Source organism: Vanacampus margaritifer, chromosome 7, assembly GCF_051991255.1.
Source record: "Vanacampus margaritifer isolate UIUO_Vmar chromosome 7, RoL_Vmar_1.0, whole genome shotgun sequence".
Taxonomy (NCBI): domain Eukaryota; kingdom Metazoa; phylum Chordata; class Actinopteri; order Syngnathiformes; family Syngnathidae; genus Vanacampus; species Vanacampus margaritifer.
In genome coordinates, this window is record NC_135438.1 from 25,432,388 (window position 1) to 25,450,175 (window position 17,788).

Consider the following 17,788-nt stretch of genomic DNA (forward strand, 5'->3'; position numbering starts at 1 on the left):
ACCAAGAGAAAGAAAACTCTATCCATTCACTTACAGTAAATGGACAATACTTGCTAGACTAGCGCTCGGCGCGAAAATGGGGCCCTCTCTCTCCAATAAAATAGACATCCTTTCGGTAACTTGCACTCATAAAGATTGCAATGTAGTTAATAAGACTATTATGCTAAAAGAATTCCGTACGATGGCACGTCAAACACTTTTTTGTACACAGCTTTTGTCCCCTGTTTCCAGCCTCAGACTTCTGTGTGGTGGTGCAAGGGACAGATGCAGCAATACGTTGTGGACTGCAGGGTTCATACTGCCTACAGGTTGGACAAAAGACACTGCTTCTGAAAGATATCCAGAAGGTCAACGTTGTTAGACAGTGGCCATATGAACTGCTGAGGCGATATGGTAAAGATAAGGTAAGGGCTTTCAAATGTCTGAATAATGAACCCAAGTCAAGGGATTGGCACATTTACTTGTTAGGCAGCTTAGATGAAGAAGAAAAAGACATGGATGTAATAGTGTTATTCAGTAATTGCACTATTTTTATTTTATGAATACAGTTACCAGCAAGAGAGACATAACTCTGTGGAACCGTGCACCTGTGTAGCATTGCTGAGAGCTTGGAGGCGCTGCCAGCAATGTATATGCACAATTTATATTGTGTGATACAGTAACAGACAGCACAAGTGTTATTATAGTAATGGATGAGGCACATTGCTGGAGTTCATGTTTTTCAGTGTAACCCACAGTGACGGTGTCATTAAGTGAAATTCATTAAGTGGACACAATCTTGCTCAAAACATTCATGGTGCACTCGGGAACAAACGTAAAGTTTAAAAAAGCAGTGATTTTGATTAAAATAGTTAAGTATTAAGAGATTTTTCTGTTATTTAGTTTTTTTATGCAAATTGCTGTGATTGGCTGTGCTTGAAAGGAAATGCAAATCAGTTATTACTTTACCTCCAGTAGGCTAATGTACCTGAGTGACCTTCATTACAAAAATATATCAAAACACAAATCAAAGTTCAGTTAATTGTCATTATCTTTACTACATGGAGACAAAGGTTCCACGTAAATTCAGTGGACAAATTCAACTTATAAATGAGCACATCACTCTTTTTTTTATATGCTTTTATTGACACAATTCAACACAAATTTATATTCAAGAACATATCTTGCATACTTACCTAACAAAATATTTGTTTCTAACTCATTTTATTTAATGAGGTGCAATGCCGTTGACGTGACGTCATCGGCCAGCGGCGCTTGCCCAGAGGAAGGATTTGCATTTTCTAGCTAAATAGCCAATCAGTGATCTCCATTTGACACAACACACTGACACTTCAGTTGAAACCATGTGTAAAATGCACAATAACTCTTACTTCTTCAATTATAATTTTTAACCCTGAATTTTACTTAGATATGTTCTTGCCTGTATTATTTTTAATATGTTTGGAGTTTTATTTCATGAAACCATGACAGTGATTGGTGTCACAAACAATGACTTGAAGGGTGAATTGCTGGTAGGTGTCAGTAACACCGGGTGCATGCAGTTCCATGTTAGTATGACATAATGTGGGTATAGTTCCATCAGTCTGTCAATATTGATGGAAGGCCTGCCAATGATCAATCAATTTTTTTGATGATGGAATGACAAATGATGACTTGGCAGTGTGTATGAAGATGAAGAAGACTTGGCAGCAAGGAAGAAGAAGCAGTGAGGACGACTAGACTGAGATGTGGATGACTGGACTAAGATGTGGACAACTAGACTGAGACAAAAACGACATAACTGTGACAAGGGCTTAGCTTGATGTGACGAGAAACAGACTCCCACACGTAACGTTGACATCAACAATGCTCCCGCACAAACACAGACTAAATATACCAACACTAATGAGACACACCTGGGGAACACTATAGGCTGAGGGCACTAATTGGTCACACACACTGGGTAGGGAAGAGACACACAGGTGGACGTGATCAGACATAACGAGACAGGGGAAGACCTCAAGAACACATGACAAACACCAATCAGACAAACACAACGAACACACTCAAAACAAACAAAACCCAAACCCCTACAAAACAGCAATGACAGCAATTGTTTATAAGCACTTCATTCCTGATATTGAAACATTATCCCACTAAAATATCTCAAAATCATAACATTTTATCATAATAGTATCTTTTCAGGACGGTCCCAATACTTTTTCATTTGAAATGATAGAGGTTTATTTTATTTTTTATCTTTTTTAAATCAGGTGACCTTAACCATTGAAGCTGGCAGACGATGTGACAGTGGTCCTGGAACATTCACCTTTGAAACTCAACAATCTGAGAAAATATTCAACCTGATTCAGAGCACAATTAAGCAAAAGACTTTAGCTGTTGCTTCAGGTAACCTTCACCAAGAAGAAGACAAAGCTTTAGTATCCAACATACAAGCTAATTCTCCTCTACCTGAAATACCGGATATAACCAGTATGGCCTCCATTCTGGAAAAGGCAGCGATACACATAAAGACATCTTCTACCACAGAGGACATTATGAGAAGTGGAGATGATTCCACTGCATCAGAAAATCAATCATCACAGCCAGCTCCAATCACCCTCATGCCTCTCCCAAAGGTCCCGATACTTGACAAACCCTCTGTAGATCTTCGTGGTTGCCAACCTGAAGCTGAATATGCCAACCCAGCCGACTGCATCAAAAATGTACCAAAACCTCAAGCTACCATGTCTCACGTGTATGTGGACCCTGCCAGTGTTCTTCCCCTTCATCCTCCAAGTTCAAAAGAAACTACAAATCCAAGTTCCAACTCATTCGCATCACGCCCCTGCTTCATCATCAGTCAGCCAGACTCTGTTTATTCTGAGGTGTATGATAAAGTCAATTTGAGCACGACTGAACCAAAAGCCAATTGGGGTAAACCAGAGATTAGGTATTTTACAGAGGATGAACCAATTTATACTGTGCCTGTGAGCAAGGGAGAGGAAGTTTCTGATCAAGTTGAAAGCAAACCAGACCCATTTGCCCACCTCTATGCTCAAGTGAATAAAACACCTCCTTCATCGAGCCCATCTTCAACCCCACCTCCCCCATCTTCAACATCATTAGCCAGCAGCATCGCTGCAACCCAAATCTCTGACACCGCTCCTGATGATGTCATCTATGAAAACCTAGGCATCATTTAACTCACTTGTTTGTTGCTGAATGCAAAACTGTTTATGTTACATTTAAAATTGCAGATGCCTGGTCCACATTTTCATGTTCTGAGTATATTATTGTATGCATTCAATCTATTTTAAGCCTTTTGAAATTTTCAAAATGTCAGTTGAGATGTAAAGGGGAGCAGAACTAAGAATGTACCTCACTTGATTTCCCGTTCTTTATGTGGTTGGTCATCACGAGAAAAAGCGTTTACTATTGAAATACCTTGTCAAACACACTGAACCACATATTGATTAACAGTGCATGTTATTTTGGCATTGTTGAATGACACATGAATGACGCTTGTATAATCTAAAAATATATAAAAATGTATAAAAATGTTTAAAAAATAATATTTTAAATAAACCAATTACTACAAACAATTGTTATATTAGATAAATAATTAGAAAATAAAAGTTCCAGGGTAAGCCGTTCTTTGCCCACCATTTGCGGAAAACATGCCTCGCCACAACCCAAATGGTATAGTTACTTTTATTAGTAGTAGTAGTAATATTATTATTATTGTTATTATTATTATTATTTGCTGTCTTACAATGCCAAATAAAAACAAAAAAAGAGTGCTTGAAAAGAGAAACCCGTTGGCCCAAGTCTTTTGCACTCTGTGTGTAGAAGAAGAGATAAAAATGATGAAAAATTACATTATTGTTATTTTTTTGTTTGCTTGTTATCAACTTATTACTGAGCGGGTGCATTAAGGACTAGTAGGGCCAGGGCTTTTTGCAAGCAGTAGTCGCCTCCTGCTGGCTATTAAGGAAAACTACAGGGTGCTCTAAATACTGTATTTGCAGTTATTCTTCAGAACATCTGTGACAAAATTACATTAAACACTAAATTACATTTTCAATTAAAGTAATTATTAAATATACAAGAGGCGATGTGTTGCTGGATGTTCCTTTCAAATTTAATAAAATACAGTAGCTCAAGATTTAGTGAGCAGAGTTCAAATTATATCAGAGCCATTTGGAGCTCTTTGTGATCAACATCTATTCAAATGAGGCTTTTATATGATCACGCTGTTTGGGGTCTTTTGTCCATCACAATCAGCAACTTGATCTGATCACAAGATATTGCAATATGGTGATTTAAATACCGTGTTTATTTAAAAACACAGTGTGTAAAAGTTCACCACTAGATGTCGCTAAATAATAGAATGAAGCACAAGTATTTCAAAGAATGCGCAGTGGAAGAAACTATTAAAAGCTTGCAAGAACAAAGCAGCGACAAGCGTCAGGAGCCTGAATCACGGGACTCAGCGATGACCACCTGCAGGCCCCAGCTGTGGACGGTAAGGGGCAGTTGAGCCATTGGGTCAGACACTAGCTGTAAGCACCATCAGGACTAACTATGTTCATGAAGTTAGCAGGAAGAAGAAGAAGCAGGAAGGTGGAAAAAACATGTCAGCCTTTGGTAAGATGAGGCTCCAGCCATTTATTATAATAAACGCAAACCATTAATCGGCAATTCCCGTCTTTGACGATGCCTACCTTGCGGCAAGTGCACAATGACACAACCACGACAAAATGTGGGCATCGTCATTGAAAGGAATTGACGATTAACAGAAGTGCCCAGCCCATGTATGACGTGACCTCCAAACCAGCCCCTGTATAAACATATACTATATATTTAATTAATATTTAGTGTCTTATGATTTCGCATTTTTTTGGTATTGAAGTAATCCAAAAGTAAAACAGCAAATAATCAAGTTGCATGACTTTCCTATTATCGTGCTTGAATTACATTACTGACTGTATCTTTAACAAGTGACAAGGAATACATTTTTAAGGCAACACTTTCAACCTTGCTAAGATGATAATTACAATCAGAAAAACATTTCATGCTGACTGCCTCCTCACCCACGTTTGACGCAGCTCCCTACAGAGGACCAAAACTGCCAACATTTTAAATAAATAAATGACTGAATAATAAATAAATGAATAAATAAATAAATAAACAATTAAATAAACAAATAGTGTCCTGGATTGGCTGGCAACCAGTTTAGGGTGTACCCCCCAAAGCCAGCTGGGATAGGCTCCAGCGCCCCCCGCGACCCTTGTGAGGACTAACTAAGCGGTTAAGAAAATGGATGGATGGAATAAATAAAAGTGAAAATAAAAACAGCTCTAAAAATGTAATTCAAAAATTTAATACAAAAAATAAATATAAATGAAATAAAAACAACAATATATATATACATATATGTATAATATTAAAAATAAAATAAAAGTAAAAATACATATACATACCAAAATAAATATATAAATATAATTAAATGTCAATCAATAAATAAAACCGCTCTGCTCTCACATATATTTATTTCTTGCTGTCGACGCTCTGTCAGGTCGAAATGTTATTCAAATGAGGGGGCGGTCCTAAGTGTGTCTTGGGTTTGTCTCTGCTGTTGCAAAATTCCTAGAGTGAGCGGGTCGGCAAACAAGGAAGTCTCGCCGGGCTTGCAAGCAGAGCTCCAGCTCACTGTCACCACGACTTGTGACATAAGTGGACAAGATATTACAGAGCGCAATTCTCGAATCGATTCGATATGCGGCTGAATCGATTTTTAAACATACATTTTTTTAATGGGAATACTCAACAAAACATCTTACTTAGGGTTAGGATTTACACATTAACAAGTTTACTGATTAGTATTTTCTATGTTTAATGTTAAAAAAAATGCAATAATCAATTTATAGATTCATATCAGGATTAATCTGTATCGAATCGAATCGTGACCTATAAATTGTGATACGAATTGAATCGCCGGGTACTAGGCAATTAACACCACTAATGACCGTTATGTTCACTTTTATTCATTTATTTATTTAGTCATTTATTTATTTTTAATTTGGGCAGTTTTGGTCCTCCATACAGCTCACTCTCTTGTGAACATTCCGCTCCTTTAACACATTAGCAGTATTATATTTAACACCCAGGAGAGATGTGTCTTTGTACCGCTGTCCCACCTGTGCTGCCATAATCAGAAAATATGACTTACATTTTTTTATAAATATCTGAATATTTACCTGAAAATGTTGATTGAATAAAAAAGTGCAGGTCTTTTGTAATTATACAGGTATTATTTGTGCTCCACTATTTTGTAACCGGTATGTATTGGAGTCACATTTCTTGAGAGCGCTGCCCGATTTGTTTGCTCATTGAAGTTGAACCCATTGTGTTTTGCTCTGGTACCTCTCGATAATAATTGTAAAGTAGAGCTATAATGAGGAATTCTTGTTTCTTAATATCTACATCATAATGAAGCACTTGTCACATTTGTTTTGCAAAATTAAGACACAAACGCAATAGTTTCCTTATCAACAAGTACACAAGTGTAATATTTCATTTTATTTATATATGCAAGCAAGTTTATGCCTTTACAAATAAAAAGCCACTGTCTGCCCAAGCTGTTGGCACAGATATGTACAAAAATGGGGGAGTGAATAAAAGAAAGCCTGCTACTAAGCAACTAGAGTGGAGTACAAAACGTCTACTATGGAAATTAAATAAATAAATAAAATCTCACTGCGTCCAAAATGTCCAACCTTGAAGTTTGTATACATAGCTGATAATCATTTTTAGGTTGCAGACCCATATCAGTTTTTAGCTCAGTGGTGGTGCTCATGATGGTCAAGAGCTCAATTAATTCAGGAACAAGGAGAAGATTGTTCATCCTGTAATTCAGAGTTGATGATTTGAGCTGGAAAACTCACACCGTAAAATTCCAGCTAGACAGTCAAAATAAGAATAAAATCTCACAGAATAATGGGAATCACATTTTACGTTTTTGAACGTTTGTTTCATGCCGGAATGATGACACACAACAAAGTAGCTAGAGTTGTAGAAAGGTAAGTGTGAGTCCAATTAAGCACCGGATAGCAGAGTGACAAAAAGGACACAGGATCAGCATGTATCAATACAAACATTTTCACAAGAAGATTCAAACAAATGGGGAGTAAACAGCTCACATCCTCTTCCACTTTCTAACACCAGTTGTGTGACACACACACTGACGATTTCCTGTTCTTGAAATCTGCCCTCCTTAAATCCTTTTACACCACGAGCACCACTCATCACAGACAACAACAATTTTGTCCCCTTTTTGATTGTAGTTGATCTACATTTTCATTGATCTATTCTTGTGTTTTTAGCAACCATTGTAGACTTGTTGCTTAGGTTACAGGAGCTGTGCGTCTTAGGCTTGTTGCTAGGCAACATGCAGATTTAGTGACAACAAGCTTTCAAGGACCAAGACTAAAAAACTCCTCAAGTGTTCATCAAAACTGTTTGTAAGAGAAGGAGGCACAGGATGTGAGCTGGAGTGGGTTGGGGCATAATGGACGGCCAGAGCAATACATTACATCATAGCTGCAAATCTCTTGAAAAACAATAAATAACACTATTAATCATATCACTTAAGACTTGCAGTTTTATCATGCACTTGTATGCCAGAAATTTAAGGTTAAGGTTTCATATTTAATTATTATTTTTTGTTAAACTGGTACAATATATTGCTCTGGTGGTAAACAATTAAATAAGATAGCTAGCTTAGCAACACCATTAGCAACTACGACTTCAATACTGCAAGCTAAAAAGTGAAAACAAAACAAAACAGCAGAACAGCGCTAGTGGAAATTATTTTTTTGTACTGTTTAATCATTAAAAATATGACCATTGAATGCATAACCATGCCACAAACAACAACTAGATTCACTGTCTTTTTTAAAAATTATTATTATTAACCTGTAATTTTTATGAATTAATTTATTTTCATCAGTTACTTCTTCATGTTATACCAATGCTGCAAGACTATACACAGGTCCCACAAAGGGGACGTCAATGCACACACACACACACCAAGAATAAGAGATAGAGAGCTCACAATGGTCAATAAGTGCACAAAAACTTTTTTTTTTGTATCTGAGGTTAAAAACACTGACAAGACATCCATTGTCAGGCAATGAAATGATATGAAATGAATACTGTCAATGCAAAACTAGACCCTTAAAAATACTGACTGTAATCAGCCAAGACACACCAGAACACAATCTGGTGAAGTTTGCCTATTGTGTCTCAACCAGGCTGCATTTACACACTGTCAGGACCCACTGACTCTTCTAAATTGGTTTCAATATATTCCATTATATCATAATTCTTTTCTACTTGACACTGAAACACATTGTATCTAACTTTGCATTTGATTGTGAATTGTTAATGAACATAAAATTGCAACCAATTTACTGCAATTTTTCTAAAATAGTAATTTTATATTAACAAATGATAAAAAAATAACATTAATATTTATACATTTATAATACGCAATTTTGTTATCCATCTGTGTTGAGTGTGTGTGTGTAAATGCAGTTCTAACAGTGAGAATTTGGACTATGAGACTAAACTTCACCCTTCCGACTTCCGAAATCCTTTTTTTGGGCTACTCACCCCAATTGTTTCACATATATGTATAGCTTTGTACAGAATATATGTAAGTGCAGTGTATATTACTGCGTAGAAAAAAACATGAACCTTTTTAGACACCCTTCTGTAATTATGGTTTGACAAAAATAGGATTAAAAGTTCTTAATAAAATAGTGAAATGCTATTGTGAACAGTAAAAGAGCCAATTTATGGCTCAGATTGATGGCAATTGTAGCATTTGTGTCAGTGTGTGTTTCTATTTCTCTGCTGGTTGTCTTACCAATCTATCAATCAATCAATCATCCTCATCTCAACAATATAGCTATTATTTGTTCAACCATCTCTACTTGCAGATAGAGACTCGCATTCCCTCACAGCTTATTGTCATAATACAATCAATTTACGAATCAGTTTCTTACTACTTAATATGAACAAAACATGCCTTGTGATTTTATTTGACTAAAGCTGCACCATCTAGCTCTTAATCCATAAAAGAGTAATGTGGCGTGCTCTATGGCATAAGCACTGAGATCAAACAAAATGATTGTTTTTAAAGCTAACAGGAGTTTCCCACTCCCGCGTCCCCTGCAATGCCAAACCACCACATGTCTAGTATAGGCCCTCCAAAGATGTGAGTCCTACGCTTCTGTAAAATAATTCACCTCTGAAAAGATCCAATAAGGAATGGAAAAAACATGGTCAATCTTGCCTAAAAAACGCAATAAAGTCACTATTAATCAACCACAATATCATTCACAGTAATCTCATTTTGATACCAATGACGTGTTGTTCGTTTTGGTGAGAATATTAATTAATTTCATGACTAAAGAGCAATTTTGGTATCATTCGAGTCTGATACACAAAGACATAAACTACTAAACATCATAGCAAAACCATAGAAGTCTCACAATGACTGACGTTTACATGTGTATGTGTTTTTTGTGTAGTTGTATGTGCAGAATCACATGAAAGTGTGAACGTGATATCAACCCCCACCCAATCCCCCTTACACACTTGCCCTTTGCATGTACCCCAATGTTAAAATTACACATGAACGATGCTGGTAAAAATGTGGCAAAAATTTCAAAAAGTGAGAAAAATGCAGTCTTAAAAGACTACAGGACATTGACATGACAGTTCAAAAAACTTTGTGCTGCTAAGATGTGCTGTTTCTGGAGTACAAATCACAAGTTTACACAAACATTGTCAGAAAGGAAGGGGAAAGAAAACCCAATTTCACACTTGTTTCAAATGACTAGCCATCTTGAGTGGCAATTGTCAATCAGTCAGACATTACGTATAACACAAATTGACTATCAACTTACTAGCGTATGTTGTCACATGTATTGTTTGGATTCATATGTTATGATCTGATATGATATGATCCATATGTTTGGATTCATATCATGAATTAAAGATTAAACATTCTCAGGTTTATTTTGTTAAAAAACACACACACACACACACGCGCACACCCTGCTTAGCACACGACCATTGTGGCATGTGCTTGTATTTACTGTAATGGCAAGTGAGTACTGTCAATGAAGCAAGTGATGAAACTGGGCTCCAGATGAGAGTTGGGAAAATATTTGGTCAGGGTTGAAGTGAGTCAAGCTACCCAGTTTTACTCTTTTAAGTACAAATTTCACCGTAAACTATATTTCTTTGCAATACCAGTCACCATAATGTGGGTAAATGACGTAGCACAGCATGACATCACCATACAACACTGCCTGCACAACACTGACCATTCAGCCACATTTATGTTTAAGTGTGTGTGTGCGTGTGTGTGTATATATGTGTGTGCATGCATTGTAGGTACTGAGGTTCTTGATGGTGGTGTCTTGATATTAGCCACCTTCCATGAAAAGATGATCTAACATACAATGAAGTCTTCCGTGTGTCTTCAGTTGACTGTTGCTTTAGTGTGTCATGCTAGCAGCAGACATTTGTGATGACCTTATTATCTTTTGTTTACTTATGTACAGTGCTTAACATTTCTATTAAACCACCACTAAATTGGTTTAGGCCACAACTTTTTGGATTGTCATTTGTCAAAATTCTATTTCTAACAGTTAATACACTAGTAGGTCGAAGGCCTTACAAAATTGGGATTTTGAATGCTAAACTGCGCTTATAGTTATCAATGTATTTTCAAATTTACAAACACAACGAAACAAAAAACAACCTAAAACGTGGTATAATCTGATAATGTCAAATCACAGCTACTTACAATTTTCAATGGTTGATTATTATTGTTGATTAAATTTTGACTTTGCATACAAGCCTTAAAGAGCTCATTGACATTGAAAGGGTCCACATTTTAAGATCTTAATGATGCTGGATGTCTTCTTACTTTTATTACAGGTGGTCGAATCACATTGTTAAGCACTACACATTTGTACTGCATAACTTTTAACCCTAAGTCTAGTACTATGTCCTGCAAAAAAAAGGTATTCAGTCTTTGGGACGTTACTTTGAGTTGCTATTGATAGGTTTGATTGATAAATTCTGTGACTTATCTGGTTATAGCTGTATTCAATTTATGACTGGTTACTGTTATGCACAGTCATAAATTCATTACAATTAAATAGCAAACACGATTTATTAAATTTAATTATTTGGTTTTTACTATATGTGACTGAAGTGCTGAGGGTTTCTCATCTAAATGAAGGTCTGATTTAATTACAAATTACTAAATGTTAAGATAATCTCTAATGTCTCCATTGGAATTGCTGATGTTATATCCCGTATCTTTACTATTAGCTTTCACTTAATGTGACTGATGTTTAGCACGTTAGCATAGATCACCAAGGCACAAGATCAACTGGAAGCACAGGGAGGATATCAGTGTGTTTTTTTTCTTCATCATTTTGCTGCCTACCACAGGTTTGTATATTATTTTATTTTTTTACTGATGTTCTGCAATGCTTGTATGCATGACTGTGTTCTGCAAGTTTGTGTGTACCCATAAACTGTTTTGTGTGTATGTTTGGCAAGTGCATGCATTGTTTCCCATAGCATGTGTTTATGTGTAGGCATTGAGGCGTTCTTTGGAGCGTGTAGAGTGGATGTCATGCAGCTCCTGCTCCTCCTTCGACTTGATATCTTCATACTTCTGCATCCGACTGGCATCTTTCAGGTATCCCCAGTTAGCAGCTAATGCCATCAGAAAATGGACCTACAGGGATGAGAGGAAAGCAGGAAGTGGGCACCAATTATTGTATGTTCATTGCTGAGATCACGGTGGAACCTCAGTTTTCATATGTAAGCACTGTATATGTGTGTGTGTAGGTTATGCCCCAGTTATCATACATCTGCCCAATTTTTGTACAAAATCATGCAACCACACAAAGTACATTGCTTGCTTCTGAAGGTAACAAAGCTTTACCACAGCCGATTTTAGGTTATTTAGCATCATAATCTTCCACTTAAGGCCTTTGAACAAGTTGGAGCTAATACAAGTAAAGCTTTATTACCCTCCCAAAAAACTGCTGAGCAATTACAAGTGGGCCGGGCCAACCACTTCAATGGGGTAAGAATGGGTAAGCATGTGAACCCACCCCTCCCAGGTCATGGTTGGCTAAACATCAACTAAAGCGGCTTCCCCTTGAGGTTGACCTCTTGGCGAGCGTGGATAAGCACTCCTTAAGCCTGTATCCCACTTAGGGGCTAATGTTTGTGAACGTTTGCAAAGGTAGTGAATGTTGATTTCTTGTCAGGATTCATTCAAGGTCACAAATATTTGCCAGACATTTGCCAACACAGGTTAAGAAAAACAATAGAAGATAAGAAAAAACATTAAAACTGTTGACGAACCTCGGGTGAGCGTCTGTTGTACATTTGGTGAACATTCGCTACCTAACTTCGCGAACATTCGCAACTCTGGGATATTGGGTTTAGAAATAAATAAATAAACAAACAAATATCTTAAAAGGACGGTCACAAACTGACTCTCTCCTGTTAAATAAAACCTCTGTGGTGGACCAGGCAGAAGAAGGGTGCAACAGTACTTCAATCCCAATCGTCTGAACTCCCTGTCCATTGAAAACATTGGAAGGCTGGAAGATGGATTTTTCAGGGTGCAACAAGATCAAAAACAAGAAGTGTATACCAATCCTGCCAGCATGCTCACCCTGAACTTGAAGGTGGCTTGAAAAGGTGTGCCAAACATAGTCTGCTTGACCTCACCCTCACTGGATTGCCGCATCCAGAGGGTAACATCTTCTGCTGTGAAGACTGGAACTTTAATGTGAGAACACAGATGAACAATGCGGTCTGAGGAAGGCCATAGCGAAGAAGTTCTCCAGTTGCTTGAGAACTTCAGAGAATTGACCTTGACCGAATTCATGCTGTTGGTTTTGCCATTAACAACTGTTTTTGCTGTCCCGAGGGATCAATAAAAGAACTGATAACCTTTCTTAAAACTGTCTGCAAACACCTTACGTAAGTTAAGTTAGTCCTGGTATTTCCAACTGGAGCAAAAAACATTGCCAGTGTATAAATATAGAATTAGACCACCACAGGATCCTAATCTGTGTTTGTGCTTCAACCCTTGAACGAGTACTGAACTGAACAAGTGCTGAACTGGACACCATTATATAAACGATTCCAAGATTCACAGAGATCATCATTCTTGGTTACTTCAATGCCAGAGTAAAAAATGAGAATGCCGGCTCTTTGGACATTGAAAAGGCAAACTCAAGTGGCACCATCTTCCTTAAGCGTGCCAAACAGCAGCTTGTCATCACAAACACCATCTTTCGGTATAATTTTTTTTTCGAAGTCTCCTGCCAACATCTTCACTCAAAACACTGGCTTCTTTTGGACTAAATCATGATCAGAGTTTGTGATCTGAAGGAAATGCTTTTGAAAGAAAACCTTGAAACACTTTCCAAACAAAAATTGATGAAAAGATCGTTCTTGACCCTTCAGAAATATCCTATGCTGAGGACAAAGAAGGCCAGTGGAATGCCCAAGAATGCAGAATATTATTTCAAAATGAGACCCAGAAACGGAAAGCATGTTTTCTGAGTCGCATGTGAGATGGATCCTATAGCAGGAGACTTTGAGCAAGGAGTCTGGTACACTGTGAACTTGCCACCAGTCAATCAGAATATACTGTAGACAGACAACCATTCAGAAACACATTTAGGCAGACGAGTCTACATCAGCATGGTGCTCTTTCTAAATACTTTACAATATACACCATTTCTTCTCATTATGAAAGCATAAATTGAGATAATGATGCACCCTGTGCATTGCTTATTACAGAAATGATTGTATTAAAAACAATTTTGGATGGTCTGAATCACTTAAGCAAAAATTTGTATTCAACATGCAAGGACCGTGTGTATAGATTTTGAGATTTTTCTGCAGATTAGATGTCCATCATAGAGCTGGTATTTTTAAACACTGAAATTCGTTTCTCAGAAATCAGCATGTGAGTGGGTGGAGTGTTTTCTGGGATGAATGCCAACACCCTGTGAATCTGAGTAACGATAAACAGAAATAGAAGGAGCTCTGTGTGTTAAAGTTTAGCTTACATTATGGCTGACAATGAGTAAGTGGTAATTTGATTAACCACAGTGATGTTAGTTGGTAGGCGCCTACTGAGTGTATCAGCATAGAGATGGATTCACTCACTCTACGAACAACTTGCCAAGCAATGCCACAAAACCCCCAATGCTGGATTCAAAAGTAACCATGATTTAGTCATTTGCAATTAGTTGTTAGCTCACCATTGCGATAACAGCAGCTCCTGCTCCAGCCAAAGCACACACAAACAGATGGAAGGTCAAGTCCAGCTGCAAGAGCCACAATATATATTAAAATTGTTAATATATATTCTTTTTATGCGTGTTTTAAATTTGATGTGATTTTGATCAGATCAAATAATGTAGCACTTCTTACCTCATTAGATTCACACATCTTGAAGAATTTCTCAGATCCAGTGCAAACCTTCCTCTCCTCAGATATGGTCACAGCCCCTGATGAACAGAAACCTAATCAAGACTATATGAAATCCTGATTTTTGTATCTATTATTGACATCGCTATGTCAGGCCAAAACCTTGCACCTCCAAAATCATCACTTTTCAGGAAACCCCAAAAACTGCATGTTTGTTCAACCACATTGCATCATCAAAGAAAACAAGCCATTTTCAACACTTTTTGTAAAAATTACACCCACACATGTGGACTGAACCAAAGTATAGATGTTTGAAAAAAAATGTGAAATTTTAATTGTGACTTACAAGGTTTCTGCCCGACACCAGCAACATGTACAATGGAGCCTCCAAAGTTGATCACTATCCTTTCTTTGATGCAGGTTGACTTTCACTTTGTTGTAATTTTAAAACCATTTCAAACCATTGCCATAAACCCTCCCACAAAAAAAAGTGATTTAAGTAATATATCTTAATATTCATAACTCTCATGCTAGTGTAAATTTAAATGAAATACTTTTAATCATAGTATTATGTAGTGTATAATGTACAAAAGAGATACCATGGTTCTTTTATTATCAACATTATCGTACTGAGACCTGTTTATCACTTTTGAACACCATTTATAAATTTTTTGTTCGGTGGCCATGATCCAAATTATTTAATTGATTTTTACTAACCCTAACCCCTTTAACAGCACTTCTGGTGGCATCACTTAGAAGTCAAAGAATATGCAAAACACACTGACAAATATGCTTGCTCTGTCCTGGCCGGGGTCGACGGCTCCCCTGTTGCATGCATGCTAGATCCACCACACCAGCATCTATCAAAATTCAAACACAATCTGCTTCTTCCTCTGGTCGTTGAAACGGTGGAAGCTGATGTCTGTGGATCTGACTCTGCTTCATCTATCCTTCCTTCCTTTCCTCAGTCTCTCCTTTGGTCTCTTGAGGTCTCCCTAATTTGTTGGAATTTAGATGTTTCTGGAGTTCGTGAAAGACTGGTTGGTAACCCGGTGGGTAGTAGGTGATGTCTGGTCGGTGCTGGATTTAACTTTCCTTTATTTTCTTTGATCCTTCCTCGGGTCTCCTGACAACCTCACGACTCTAGCTGGATTCTGAAGTATTCAGTTTAGGTGAACAGTATGGGATTTTAATAGGTTTTAGGTGAACTATTGAGTACACACTCACATGCACGCACACATGCCCACACTCATACACGCGCACATCCACATACTCACGCACATACAAAATAAAATATAAAATCAAAAGAGCGAGAGAGAGAGAGAGAGCAATGATGATGACATGTCGAATCGGTAAAATTACCGAATGAACAATACTGAGCTCTCTCAAGAAAAAAAAAAAAAAAAAAAAAAAAAGTAAAACCAAGGTCTAACTTGTAACGCTATCTTGGTGTAATTAATCGAGGCGCAGGTCACCTGTGTGGTAAATGTCGTATTTCATTCATAAACATTATGTACGTATCGGTATCGGGGTAATACCCGGCTTTATTTCAAGGTATTGGTACTTGCGAGTCTTGTAGCCATTTTACGATCAGGAACTAGAAATTACTAACTAGAAGGATAAAACATTGCCATTAAATTCATGTAATTTTAAGGAAAAATGCTATATTTGGATATATAGGTCTTTCTTTAAAATTAGCGGGCAGTGTTTTTCTTGTGGAAATTTTAGGTATGAAAAGTACTAGTGGTCTAATACTTGGTATTGCTATCGATGACAACTCAAGATTTGAGTACACGTACCGGTATCGGTCTGGAAAAAAAAAGTATAAAAAATCCCTAATAAATACGACAACAGCATGGGACAATCCCTGTGAATCATCGTAGAAATGAATTAATTGAGCAAATTATTATCATTCTAAATATTTTACAAGCACCCCTTGAGTGCGTGGTACTATGGGGGAGTGGTGTGGGGGCTGGGATCACACCGACGCGTGGTCGTGGCTGCCAAGTGGTCTCCAATTGCCCATGTTGCATGCACGGCTGTCTGCATCATCTGCAAGGGGGGTATCTTGCAGTTTACTTGTATAAATGCACTTTGCACACGTTAATCGGATTCACCGACTCCAGCAAGTCAATTTTTGCTTCCGCAATGTCAAGAACTGTATGCATTTCAACCACTCTGATTTTAATGGGAATGAAGGGAGTCACTTTGATTGGCCGGGAGTCGGCTGCGTTCCATCCCTCAACAGCATATCTGCGCTAGTGATGTAAAATATCAAAAGAAAGAAAATTCCACACATGCACACAGTTAGACTGCATGTTGCGCTAGACTTGAACTGGGCATGAAAATGGGGCCCATGATGTCAATGGCACTATAATTATTTCTGCACCCCATAGTTTGTTACCAACACCCTGATGAAAGCTTTTTACATTTACAGCATTCAACAAGTGGACGTGGAATGTTTTAAAGATCTCTTTTTGACACAAATATGCTGAATTCTAGTGATATATTCTAACATGTTGAATTCTGGTGATATAACAACTCATGTGAAATCACACATGGTTCAACATAAGAGGTACAGTATGTTTTATCAAAACAACTTGCTTGAATTCCAATGTGTATAACTATTGTAGATTTTGGAGGTTGAGTGATGGGCAACTTTGATTATTGTCAGGGACACATGTGTTGTAGCAAGCATTTATTAGCTGAGGCGGAGCTAACCTTTGAGACATGGGTGTTTTTCATTGCTTTAAGCAATAGCTCAGGTTACTTACCAAACTGGCGGAGGTCCAGACAGAGGTTGGCTCCCTCAACCAGGCTGGTGTTCTTGCACATGGACCAAACATTGAAGTACATGAAGACCGGCAGGCTGGTGAATGCTGTCACACCCAACCACACCAGGAAAAACAGGTAGGCCAGGAACATCACCTGAACAGACAGAAGGCAATTTTAATAATGACTTAAATAGTGAATTATACATTTAGTTTTTTCGTCATTAAGAGATGACAATGACCTACAGTATGTCCAGTTCTTGGGCCACTATCTTTTTTCTTATAAAAGAGGACATTTTCAGTTAAAAAAACAAAAAACATTTGCTGTCATACAGTATTTGTCAACACCACATTATGAAAAAAAAATCTGCCCTCTCTGACCCTATCTTGCGCCTCAACCAATGTCAACCAATCAGAGACAATGAGTGACTGTTTCATCCATTTGCAGTGAGATTGATGGCATTCTATTAGTG

General features: G+C 37.5%; 2 protein-coding genes across 5 annotated transcripts in view; one reads left to right on the top strand and one right to left on the bottom strand.

Annotated features, from left to right (window-relative positions):
* LOC144055037 (docking protein 1-like) overlaps positions 1-3,369 on the top strand; it is a 36,021-nt gene extending 32,652 nt beyond the window's left edge. For all 4 annotated transcript variants that reach the window (XM_077570633.1, XM_077570632.1, XM_077570634.1 and 1 more), the window contains 2 exons: positions 232-404; positions 2,253-3,369. In XM_077570633.1, the coding sequence (XP_077426759.1) occupies positions 232-404; positions 2,253-3,185 (1,106 nt within the window). In that variant the 3' untranslated portion in view covers positions 3,186-3,369. The remainder of the gene's footprint in view (positions 1-231; positions 405-2,252) is intronic.
* A 3,156-nt stretch (positions 3,370-6,525) lies between these two features.
* gpm6ab (glycoprotein M6Ab) overlaps positions 6,526-17,788 on the bottom strand; it is a 41,473-nt gene continuing 30,210 nt past the window's right edge. Inside the window, exons 4-7 of the mRNA XM_077570641.1 lie at positions 17,319-17,472; positions 14,548-14,624; positions 14,376-14,441; positions 6,526-11,815 (exon numbers count right to left, since the gene is read on the bottom strand). Coding sequence (XP_077426767.1) covers positions 11,663-11,815; positions 14,376-14,441; positions 14,548-14,624; positions 17,319-17,472 — 450 coding nt within the window. The 3' untranslated portion in view covers positions 6,526-11,662. The remainder of the gene's footprint in view (positions 11,816-14,375; positions 14,442-14,547; positions 14,625-17,318; positions 17,473-17,788) is intronic.